This window comes from Oryx dammah, unplaced genomic scaffold, assembly GCF_014754425.2.
Source record: "Oryx dammah isolate SB20612 unplaced genomic scaffold, SCBI_Odam_1.1 HiC_scaffold_5, whole genome shotgun sequence".
NCBI lineage: Eukaryota > Metazoa > Chordata > Mammalia > Artiodactyla > Bovidae > Oryx > Oryx dammah.
In genome coordinates, this window is record NW_024070189.1 from 97,330,992 (window position 1) to 97,342,894 (window position 11,903).

An 11,903-nucleotide genomic window follows, 5' to 3' on the forward strand; every position below is an offset into this window, starting at 1 on the left:
CTCTGCAGCCCGGCCCTCCATTGTTGCGGCGGCTGGGGAAGGGGGGCGGGGAGGCCCTGGCGGCTTCTCTGTGTCTCGCCTTCCCCGAGAGGGGCCCCCGGAGGACCAGACCCCCCCTCCACAGGGGACGGACCCAGAAGTCCCGGGCCAGCCGGGGGCCGCCGGGGGGAGGGCGGGCCGAGATGCCCCTGCGGGGCGGGGACGCAGGCTGAGGGTCGGAGGGGCATGGGTGCCGGGCCTCCTGACACCTGACCGTACGAGGCCCTGGGGCCGGGCGGCGGCCAGCTTTGTTCTTGGGGGAGCAGGGCGGACGGGGGCCTCGGATATCCCGGATCGGGAGAGGCTCCGAGCCGGTGCGCGCGTTCGAGAAGGCGCTCCCGGCCAAGTTCACGGGCGTGCAGGCCTGTGCGGGCCCTGCGGAGACGGATCCCGGCGGGGGCTTCCCGCTCGGGCCTGGCTGCGGCGGCGGGCCAGGGGCGACAGCGGCGCCGCCTGCCGGAGCCCCGGGGCCCTCCGCAGCCACCCCCCCGCCGCTGCCCCCGCTTGTCATTACCGCCGGCTGCAGAGTATTTACCGGGGCCAAGGTTTGCTAACAGGAACACGCCCTCAAAAAGTGGCCGTAAAAAGGAAAAATTGGCCGGGAATCCCACTGCTGGGGAACCCTTTTAAAGCGACAAGGCGCCTTTCACAGGGACCTCGCCCTGGAGGACATGCATTGGGGGCGGGGGAAGGGGACAGAGAAGACCCCTCATTGGCTGATGGGATCGGAGATGTACCCCGCATCCCACTACATTTCAGTTCCATCTCCTTTCCCACCGATTCTCCACCTCCCTGGACTGCTCACAGATACACTTACAGAGTCACAATTAGATGAAGACCCCCAAATCTACAGCCTATACTCCCGCATAAATCATCCCCATTGTTACATCACCTGCCAGAACGCTGATGCACACACACAGTCACCCATCATAACACTGCCACGTGGGCACACATTACCCACAATGACAGGAACACCCAGGGCTGACACCTGGGAAAACGTTGCCACAGAGAAACGAAGCTGCCACCAACCGTGGTAGACATATCCTTGCACATAACACGGACACACACACACAGCTTTCTGTTGCACACACAGACTCTCCTATGCTCACTGTCCCATGGGCACCCACAGGCTGTCATCAGAGTAATCTGACAACCGAAGCTAGGTAAATGCCCCAACACAGGGACAGGTGGACACCGTTATTCTCAAGTACTTGGACATCCACACATGAGTCTCTGTGTGCCTGCCCAGGCAAGGACACAGCCAGTCACCCAGGCAAACTGACGCACACACACACAGAAGGTAAAGGGCTGCACGGATGATGGGCATTTTGACATCAGGTTACAGTAATCTTAATCTACACATATACAGTTAAACTGACCCTCCTAGACAACCATTGTAACACTGTCACCCACAGACAGATATGAACAGTCCAATAGCTCCTACACCCATAGTCACCCACCCTGACACTTGATTATACCCTTAGACACCCCTGGGACTTCCCTGGTGCTCCTGAGGCTAAGAATCCATGCTCCCAAGGCAGGGGGACCTGGGTTCAATCCCTGGTCAGGGAAATAGATCCCACAGGCTGAAACAAAAGATCCCGCATGCCGGGACAAAGACTGAAAATCCCACATGTCACAACTAAGATCCCGCGCAGCCAAAAAAAAAAAACACTGACCCACAGACACAGTAACACATTTGCAGTGAAAATGACATGCAGGAAAAGGACATAGAGACATGTAGAAATCCACAGTCACCTGAATGCCCACAAATCCAGCACTTTTTTATCGAGCATCTGTTGTGTACCAGGGATTGTTCTCTACTGGGGTTATAAGAGATGAAGATCCCTATCCTCCTGGAGCTGAATTTTTAGTGAGGAGGGGTCAGGGGGGCACCATCATCAGATGACACAGACCACAGTCACCTACAATGACATTGACAGACACCAGACACCCATGTACACCAGCTCACACATCGACCTGCAATTACCCACAACCACACTGACATCCACACACAAACAAGCCCATGGGAGTGCCAACACTCACAACTGGCGTAGAGAGAGCCAGCCACCCATTATGGCACATGCCTACCTGAACTAACGGACACCTACAGACCCCCTAAAATAGCCCGCCAAAGTAGCTTTTGGACACTCAAGCCCATCACAGCCCCCAAGTAACAGGCCCACAGGCAGTTGCTGCCTACATTTTTGCAGATGGGGCCCATCCTGACCCAGACCCAGGGTCACTCTGCACTACAAGCCTTGGTGGAAGTGTCTGAATTTCTCATTAGCCTGTCCCAGGCCCCTCTACGGCCCCCAACCCCAACTCCAGGGAGGCTTCTTGCCTCCCCCAGCCCTGGCCCCACATCTGGTGGGCTTGAGAAGGAAACTCAGGTTCCTGGCTGAACTGGCTGCCCTCAGGGTCCTGAGCAGGACAGACAAACCCCTTGTCTGAGGACGTGGAGTCAAAAGCCTGAGCAGCCAGCAAGTGGAGAGTAAGCCTGGGGAGGGCGGGGTGGCAACCTGAGAGGCCATGTAGGTATCATGGAAATGAGGGGCCCCCTGCCTGCCAGTCTAGACAGCCTGGGCCATCAACCAGACCCCACATGGGGACTCCTGTGTACACTGCCACTGCACATTCCATAATGGGCTCTTTGTCTGCCAGGCTCTGAGTGCCTCCTCCTCCGCGTGTTCCCCGCCCCCAGGTCCTGTGCACACACACACAAGGGCACAGACACAGGGACATATGTACACTGGGACACAGGAGGGGCACACAAGCCACTAGATACCCCTGGAAGCCCCGCATCTCTAACCTTGTGCTCCTTCCCGCTCCCACCTCCACCTCCACACCAGCACCTTGTTCTTCAACTTGACAGCAGAGCTGTCTCCACCCATTGCCTGCCCATCTGGCTCCACTGGGACCTCTCACCTCTGACCCCTGACCCCCAGGCCCCATGCCAGCTGCTCTGCCTTCCTGAGCTTAGGATGAGGGTTGGGGTGGGGATAGGCTCTGGGTCAGCCTGGCTGCTGAAAGGCTGCCCCCCACCCAGTCATTCCCACCCCAGACAGGCCCTCCCAGCTGCGGTTTGGGGTCCCAGGGAGGAGGAGGAAGACGCAGAGCCCCTGGGTTGGGGGTGGGAGGAGACAGCTCCCTGCCTCCCACCCTGCTGGGCTTCAAAGTCAGACCGGAGGCCCCTTCAGCCCTCGAGAAGGCCTCAGGACACTTGGCGGGAGGAACACTCAGCCGCCTGCTGAAGGGCCCCAGGTGCAGACAGAGAGAAGGAGACAGACCCAAGGCCACCTTTCACCAAAGGGCAGCTCCAGACGTGGAGGGGACAGGCGGACGGACATAGGGGAGATCAGGTGGCAAGCGCCAGACACAGGTGACCCCAGACAGCCAGGGATGGGCACACACAGCAGGGCTGGGGACCCAGACTGATACCAGCCTGAGAGGGGCACAGGAGGACCCAGACAGGAGGACCCAGACAGAAAGCAAGGGCGGAAGCCTATACCCACCAGGACAGACGGAGGGAGACAGTCAGACCCCAGGTTATGTCCGGACAGCCCCTCCCCCATAGGGTGGGGCTGGGGGCTGCGGGCCTGGGGTACCTCTCTTTGATCCCAGGCCCATCCTCTGGCCCCAGCCCTGCCTTCCTGAGTTGGGGAGACCCTTACTAGGACCCACCTGAAGTAGGTCAAAGTCAAAGCCCTCAGGGAAAGGAGCAGTGGGGTCCCAGGAGGCCCCCTCTCCTACCGCCAGCGCATTGTGGCCACGGTGCCTCTCCATGACCTGGCATTCTAACCTCTTGGTCGTTAAGAACCGCTGAGAGAGTTCTGGTCCAAACTCTCAGAACCTCACCTTCCTCATTGATAAAACCTCACCTTCCTCATTGATAAAAGCTCACCTCCCTCACTGTATCCTAATAACAGGGTGATTATGTAAAGCATCATTATTAGAATTACTGTCATTGTTATTATTACCCTGGCCTCTACCCTCCTTTCCCAGCAGGCGATCGCCTCTCCCAACACGCGCCCTAAGAAAGGCCGGGATACCCTGTGCCTGAATGGGGGAGGGCTCTGCAGGGCGGGTGGATGGTCCTTGGGAGAGGAGGCTCCGCGCGGAGCTCCAAACGGGTGGGAACCGGACTGGTCCCGGGTGGGCGAGAGGGCGGGCTCTGGAGAACGCGATCCAGGTGGGGGGCGGGTCTTACGGGAGTCGGTCTCCGAGGGGGTCCCCGGCGGACCTTCGCGGAGTTGAGATCCCTGGGAACGACCTTGGGGACGCGTAGGGACGCTGTCTCTGGGGGTCTGGGAAGGAGGATTTGAGAGGCCCTAGAGGGCGGGGTCTCCCGGAGACAGCTGTAGATGGGAGGCCGGCGGAGGTGGGCTCAGAGGGCGAGGCCCCGGGGCGGGCCTTAGAGGAGCTGGGTGGGCGCTTGGAGGACCGGCTTAGGAGGCGTGTTTTATGGAGATTGATTTTGGAGGCGGGCTACCTGGGAGTCTATCTGGGCGGGTTCTAGAGGGAGGGTCCTAGGATGTGCCATTTGTGGGTGGGCTCGAGGGGCGGGCCTTGGGGGTGGGACTGGAGTCGGTGGCTTGCGAGGGGCAGGTCTCTGGAGGCTGGCTCTAGGTGGGGATCTCGAGGGTGGGGCTCCGAGCGCCGCGCTGCCTCTGGCCGCCTCCGCGGAAGGTCATTTTTGGGTTCACTCAAGCTCAGCACACCTGGGGGCTCTGGTTTGCCTTAAGTGTTACGACAAGCGGTTCATCCTTTGGGGCTCGATATTGCCCTCAGTGAAATGAAAGGGGACTGGAAATTTGTAGTCCAGGCCGTTCTCTGGCGAGGGGGTGGGTCCCAGACCTCCCAGACCCAGGGAGGTGGGGAGCAGCCTCCCCTGAGACTGCGCGTGGGGGCACTATAGGGGGTGGGCGGCTAACTCTACAGCGGTCCCTGGAGGGAGAGACTGCGGACCGGGTTTGAGGGTGAAAAAATGGGGAAGGGCATTAATGAGGCAACCCTCGAGTGGTTATGCGCTTGGGCCCCGGTCTGACCCCGACAAGGGCCTAAGTTTGGAAGCCCGGGACCCTCTGCGATCCTCTAGCTTTGCCCTTGTCCAACCGGCAGTTGGACCCACAGGCGGGCTAGGCAGCGGCCCCACCTCGGGGCTCGAATTTGCAAAGTGCAGACTCTGACAACCCAACCCCCCCCCCACCACCACCGTGGGTTGTTGTGATTATAAACCATTGTGTCCGGAACACGGTGAAGCTCACTGAAGGTATTACATTGTATTAAAATGACTTGTTTATCTCTCCGTTGCATCCATGCCCCCGGGGCCAGAACCACTTGGCCTCGAGACCTCTTGGGGCCACTCCGAATCCCTCCCCTGCCTCTCGCTAAGGGTGCCCTCTGGCCTGTTTCCCAAACTGACAATTGGAAGAAATACGCACCTTTGAGGACCCTTTTGAGACTACTTTGACTAAATGGGTTAGAAGCCCAGCGCCCACTGCTGCTATATTTGCATAGCAAAGGTGACAGAAGTATCTGCTGTTATTATTACTTAGATTTATCTCCTTTTTCCCTGTCCTGGAGCAGGAAGTTGGCTCCTGCTAACTGTTTTCTGACTTAATAGATTCTCTAAGTCTCTCCTTCCCTTCCCCTCTCCTCCCTCACCCTACCCGGTTCCTTGACACCCCCCTCTCAGCCTCCACTCCCCGCCCCCCAAGGAGTTGCCAAGGGTTTGGGGGAACATTCAACCTGTCGGTGAGTTTGGACAACTCAGGCAAACCATCGACCGTTGAGTGGACCCCGAGGCCTGGAACTGCCGTCCACCCACCCATCACGACCCCCAACTTTCAGATCTGGGGCAGGGGCAGGGGATCCCGAACATATCCCCTCCCTTAGGCCACAGCAAATGTCACAATCAACATTCATTGTTGTCGGTGGGTTGTGACAGAGACCAGACCCACCGAGGGATGAATGTCACTGTGGCTGGGCCAGACACAGCCTCGGGGGAATGGGATGGAGGATACAACCCACCCCGGACTCCCCTCCTCCTGCCCCCCCAAACTGCTCAGCCAGAACCTGACCCTGACCCTGGCCTCTCACCCCTCGAGGAGGGCTGGTGTCTGGAATCCTTACAGACACAGGCTGGATTTGGGGGAATCAGTCCTGGAGGGCTGTGGACAGGAATTACAAGTTTAGGACTGGGCAGCTGAAAAACCTTTCTGAAAGGGATTAGGGGGCCCTGCTTCCAGAAGGCTCAGTGACGCTTTCTTGGATGAATGAATGAGGTGTGTAGGTGGTACGGCACCTCTTCTCTGAGTTCCAGTCTTGGGCCCTGCTTTCTCACCCTCCTTACCTGGTACCTGCAGACCCCTCCTTTACCTTCAGTTGCCCACCTAGCCCCTGATGCCCGTTGATCACCTGCCAGTCTGTGTCCCTCTTGGGTGACTTGGGGGCACACCGCATCCTGCTGACATGGACCGCAGGTCTCATTTGAGAGGGCGATCAAGGTGCTGGCGAATGCTAGGGGTCTCCCCTCTGCCCCGTTAGCCCCACCTGCGCCTGTGCTCTCTTCTTCCCCATAATTCTCAGTCTCAAACCCTTTTCCACCCCAGGACCAGGAGAGACTGACCCCACAACAACTAAGGCTCCTGTAACTGGTGGGGGAGGCAGGCTTTGTGTTTGTCTTTGTGAATAACCCCAGGGCAGGTGGCTTCAAACCCCAGTTTGTCCATCAGTTAAGAGGAGGTTCCACCGACAAGGGGTGTGAAAGCTCCCTGAGGGTGACCAGAGCTAGGGGCCTTGGTCCTTGTTCCCCCTACCCCGTAAGTCAGGCCCATCCTCCTTCCAAAGACAGCTGGAACATCAGCAGCTCCCCCTCTCCCCTCCCCCGGTCCAGGAGAAGGAAGAAAGAAGTTACTAAGTTACTGGCTACAGCAGTGCTAGTCTTTGGGGTGGGGCTTCCAATGCCCCCACCTGCATCACTCTGGTTCTCCAGGAGGGGTAGACAAAGGTAGCCCTCTCAATGCCCTCTGGGTGGGGTGTGTGGCTGCTTATTGCTGGTGCCCCCTGCAGCCTGTGTCTTGTCACGCCCCTTCACCCCTGGCCTACCCAGAGGTCATGCAGCCCCGTGGCAGGTGCATTTCTGGGGGAGCTGCAGCAAGCCCCCTGTGAGGATAGGGAACCTCCTACGTCCTGCTCCTCCCTCTTCACACCCCCTTGGAGTATAAGGAGGGAACTGACAGCCCAGACTCCTCAGCTCCAGAGAGGGAAGGGAAGGGAGAGGAGTTAGGGGTAGAGAGACCAGCTTGGAGGCGGCTGGGTTTCTCCTCTCTTCTGCCTCTCCACCTGGCACACGGGGCCCAGCCATGGGGACCTTCAACCTGTGGACAGATTACTTGGGTTTGGCACGCCTGGTGGGGGCTCAGCGTGAGGAGGACGAGCCGGAGACCAGGCTGGACCGCCAGCCAGAAGCAGTGCCAGAACCGGGGGGTCAGCGACCCAGCCCTGAATCCTCACCAGCTCCCGAACGCCTGTGCTCTTTCTGCAAACACAACGGCGAGTCCCGGGCCATCTACCAGTCCCACGTGCTCAAGGATGAAGCGGGCCGGGTGCTGTGCCCCATCCTCCGCGACTACGTGTGCCCCCAGTGCGGGGCCACCCGCGAGCGCGCCCACACCCGCCGCTTCTGCCCGCTCACCGGCCAGGGCTACACCTCCGTCTACAGCTACACCACCCGGAACTCGGCCGGCAAGAAGCTGGTCCGCTCGGACAAGGCGAGGACGCAGGACCCTGGACATGGATCGCGCCGAGGAGGAGGCGGCGGAGGAGGTGCCTGTGCAGGTGGCTGGGGGGACTCGCTGCAGAGGGGGGGTCTGCCCTGGGCTGACTTAGAGCTTCTGAGAGGTGGGTTAACCCCTGGGCTGACCCACTTCAGAGGGTTGGGTGGGGGACAGAATCCATACATAATAGAAAGCTTAGAACCGTGTTCTAGAACTGTTGCCCCAGTGGGTAAGCTAGGGCTGGGGTTCCCTGTGTGGCCTTGGGCAAGACACTCTCCTTCTCTGGGCCCATAGAGGGAACGTTTTTTTCAGGTGCAGGGTGATCTTAGCAGGGAGGCCGTGGGGACTAGTGATGGGGTCTGACAACAGGTACAGCAGGGGCTGCAATCTTGCGGAATGTAGGCACCATGTGACCAGAGGGAAACAACCTCACTTGTCCACTCATTCGCCAGGTCGTTTGTGAGGCTTGTCCTGTGCCAATCACTGGGCTGGGCTTGGCCCTCAGTGGTAGATAGGAGAGTTATAACAGAAATGGGAGTCTAAAGGGAGCACCCGAGCTAGACAAAGCGGTCGAGGAGGGCTTCCTGGAGGAAGTGGCTCCTGGAACCCTCATTCAGTTTGGTGAAGTGCTGAAGGGAGTCTGGGCACTGGGGCTCATTAGGAAACTTGGTCAAATTCCGTGCATCTGGGATGGGAGTATGCGTGTACGTAGGGTGCAGGGGAAGGTGTGGAAATTTCGGGGAAGGGCTCCTTGCTGATAGCCTTGAAGAGTTTGGACTTGGGTACTAGGGAACTGAGAAAAAGACAAGAGCAGGTCTGTGTGTTAGACTGTGCCTGTGTTAGACCGTGGCTAATGGGTTGGGCTGTGGGGGTGGATTTGAGGGGGTTGAAAGAAGTTGGTCCTCCAGGCAGAGGTATCCGAGTTGGCATCAGTTTGGAAGGAAAGAACCGTGAGTTTGCTGTGTGGGGATCACCCCCGGAAGGGTGGCTGGAGGCTCCCTAAGGTCTGCACAGCCACAGAGCGTTACCTCCATCTTGCTCATCAAATTCGGATTCCAGTTATGCAGGTCTGCGTGAGGCCAGAGCATCTGTACTTCTAACTAGATCCCCTTGACCTCCGTAGCCGGCAGGGTTTGAGTAGCTAGGCTTATGTATCAGCAGTTACTATTACAGACTCGAAAGACCTCCGCTTCTGCAGGTTCTTAAGAGAGAAATCCGTTTTAGCAACCTTGGGGAAGTCAGCCAACAGAGGGACCGGTTTGACGGGGCGGTACCCCAGTACTGCCTGTCTCATCAGACTGGGGGCCCCTCGGGAAGTCACCAGAAGGGAGGACCTCTTCCCATCCCGGCGGCTGTGCGGGGAACACGTTAGAAGGGTTGTGAGACTGCCCGCGGGAGAGGATAGTATTCCTGCGAGGTCTGACAAAGTACAACTGGGAGAGGGAGGAAGCGGAAGGGACACAGACGATGGTCTCAGAATCTTCCTTTTTCCCCTTAAGCCCGAGGGAACAGGAAAACTTGACTCCGTGGGGGTGGAGTGGGGTCAGGGAGCCCTCACCACGATATTGGCACGGAAAGGCTGCCTGAGGCTGTCCTCCCAGGAAACTTTCTGAGTGTAACAAATCCGGGGTTCCCGGAGCCCTGCGGCCTCGAGGGGGCAGCACGGCAGGACAGAGTTGGGAGTTTCCGTTGCTTTGTGTCTGGCTCTGGGTCCCACCTGGGACTGCCCGGGGCTGGGAATAGCACAGGGGTGCTAGTCCAGAAGGAGCCTGCAGGTGGCGCCAGAGCCCCGGCAGCTCTGCAGGTTGAGTCGGAACTTCCGGATCATCGAATCATCCCTATTACTAAATGCTTTTCTCCTCCCCCCCCCCCAACTCTGCTTTTAAAATCTAGGTTCCAAAGGTGCCAGGAAGTCTTCTGAAACTCCTCCCTCTTCCTGCTGCCCCTCTACTTCTGCCTAAGGAGACTGGCGCGGGCAGGATGACGCCTTCACCTGGGGATGGGGACCCAGCCCGGGTTTCAGGGAAGACCCACCCTCCGAGGATCCGCCCCTAGACGGTGCCTTCAGCCTGGGGACTTGGCAAAGGAGCCGGGTCTGGGACCACCGCCCAAAGCGCGCCCGACCCCGTCACTGAAGGGGGTGGTCCTCAGGCACCCCTGCCCTTCTTCCCCAGCGCTGGGCACCCAGTCAGCGCTCAATAAATGTTTATGAATGGATCAGCGTCATATGAAGCCCGGTCTTGGGACAAGGTATCGTGAACTGCGCCGCTGGGGCTGTCGCGTCCCTCAGCCTCCACATCTTACTCTGATCTCCGGTTTCCCCAGCTGCTATTTGGATTTCTTTTCACCCTGGGGCGCTGGGCTGAGGTGCTTTGGTCCGAGAAATGGCAGCTGTGGGGTTCTGGGGGTTCGCCCCAGCCCGGCACTTCTGAGCAGACACTTGGAACGGAGTTAGTGCCATGAGTCTTGTTCCCGTGACTTTTGTGTTTGCAAACTTTTCTGGCCACCTCTTGCATATTGATATGTCAGATGGGTAGAATCTACCACACTGGAGGTGGGGGCCTGATTTGAGGGGGCAATGGAGAAACAATTAAGAGGTCCCCCCCATCGTTGTCTTCACCTCAGAAACCCTCCGTGAATGTTTAGGTTACCATCAATGCCCCAGAAACTGGGGACCAGAGTCACATGCCAAGGCCCTTCAGAGCAAGGGAAGGACTTCTGGGTTGGGGCAGGGTGAGGGTTGGGGGCCATAAGGAATGGGAATATGTCCTGGTCGGCTGTGCCAGACAACGCCTTGGGCAAGGGGCACTGTGGAGGCTGTACGTGTTCAGGAGTGGGAGGGGACAGAGGTCCATCCCCACCCAGGGAGTGTGATCTGGTTCTCCTGGGGGGTTTGGCTTGGGGGGATCCCCACCCTGTGTCTGCCTCCTCCACCCCAAGATCTGTTCCACCAGCCTCGAGGGGGCAGCAGGTGAGAAGTGCCTGAGCCTGGTCTCCACCCCCAGCCTACGAGGTCTCCTAGGGTTGAGTCAGGGCAGAATTTGGACTTCCCAGAATTTGCCCTTGGCTTTGCCATTTGATCCGGGACCTGAGGAGGGCTGCGGTGAGCCAGGGATCAGAGAATGCCCTTGAAGACAGGCTACTCCCCAGGCTTGGAGAGAAAAGGGAAGGAGGAGAAAGAAGGCATGAAGGAGGCCTCCTTAGCAGTGCCAAGGGTTTCACCATGGAGTCAGGGGACACAGTACTCCAGCCACTCTCAGCTGCCTACAAATGCTAATTGTATAAGCCAGAGCCACTGGGGCTTGAGACCCAGGGAACGGGGTGACTGGGCACATTTGGTGGGTTCAAGGAAGGGGCTATCCATTCTGCAGGGTGAAAAGGCTGGGGGACTCTGAGCCACCTGAATGGGATGTCCCAGGTATAAGAAGGTGGTGGCAGGAGGGCCCTCCCTGCCTTGGCCCTAGGAATTAGGGTGCAGGACCCATCGGCAGAGCAACAAATTAGTCTTGGGTCTGGCCCACCTAGTGGTGACCTATTTAACAGAAACAATGTCTTCTGCAAAACGGGTTTGACAGCAGCACTTGGGACTGCCAGTGGCAATGTGACCTCACTGGGGCTGTGGTGAGGCTTGGTGGGGCAGGGTGTGCACGCGCTTGCCCTCAGCACCCTCCAGGCATTAGCTGTGTCTGCATCAGTAATAATTCCTACCCAGGGTTGCCTCCTAGACCAGGGCTTCTCGGCAGCTTGTCCCACAGAGGAGAGGCAAGGCCGACTCAGTGCTGAACTCCAGCTTGGACAGTCCAGATGTCTCAGTGGGCTGACTGGTCCACAGATACTTGTGTGCTGGAATTTGTACACATGCACATCTCTGCACTTATCCACCTGCTCCAGGAGAGTCTGACACGTGCTAACGCGTGGGGACCCCTGGACTCCATCTGGGAGTGGGGGCCCCCGGCAGTATACCAACTTGTCTTCGCAAGGAGCATGAGAAGCAAAAGGAGAAAGAGGTGGTTAGGGAGGTTTGTGGGCAGGCCATCAAGGAACTGAAAACGCCTCCAACCGCAAACAACAGGTCACACGGTC

General features: G+C 58.5%; 1 protein-coding gene across 1 annotated transcript; it reads left to right on the forward strand.

Annotated features, from left to right (window-relative positions):
- The first annotated feature begins 6,316 nt into the window (after window positions 1-6,316).
- Window positions 6,317-10,038, forward strand: NANOS3 (nanos C2HC-type zinc finger 3). Its single transcript, XM_040240892.1, has 2 exons — window positions 6,317-7,881; window positions 9,714-10,038. Exons 1-2 carry the CDS (start codon window positions 7,407-7,409, stop codon window positions 9,779-9,781), a joined length of 543 nt encoding a protein of 180 aa, XP_040096826.1. The 5' UTR covers window positions 6,317-7,406; the 3' UTR covers window positions 9,782-10,038.
- The last annotated feature ends 1,865 nt before the right edge of the window (window positions 10,039-11,903 follow it).

Bases quoted from the DNA above. Each gene is read 5' to 3' on its own strand.
- NANOS3 (XM_040240892.1), top strand. From the start codon at position 7,407: ATGGGGACCTTCAACCTGTGGACAGATTACTTGGGTTTGGCACGCCTG. The intron at 7,882-9,713 runs GTGGCTGGGGGG...TTTAAAATCTAG, and splicing joins CGGAGGAGGTGCCTGTGCAG to GTTCCAAAGGTGCCAGGAAG.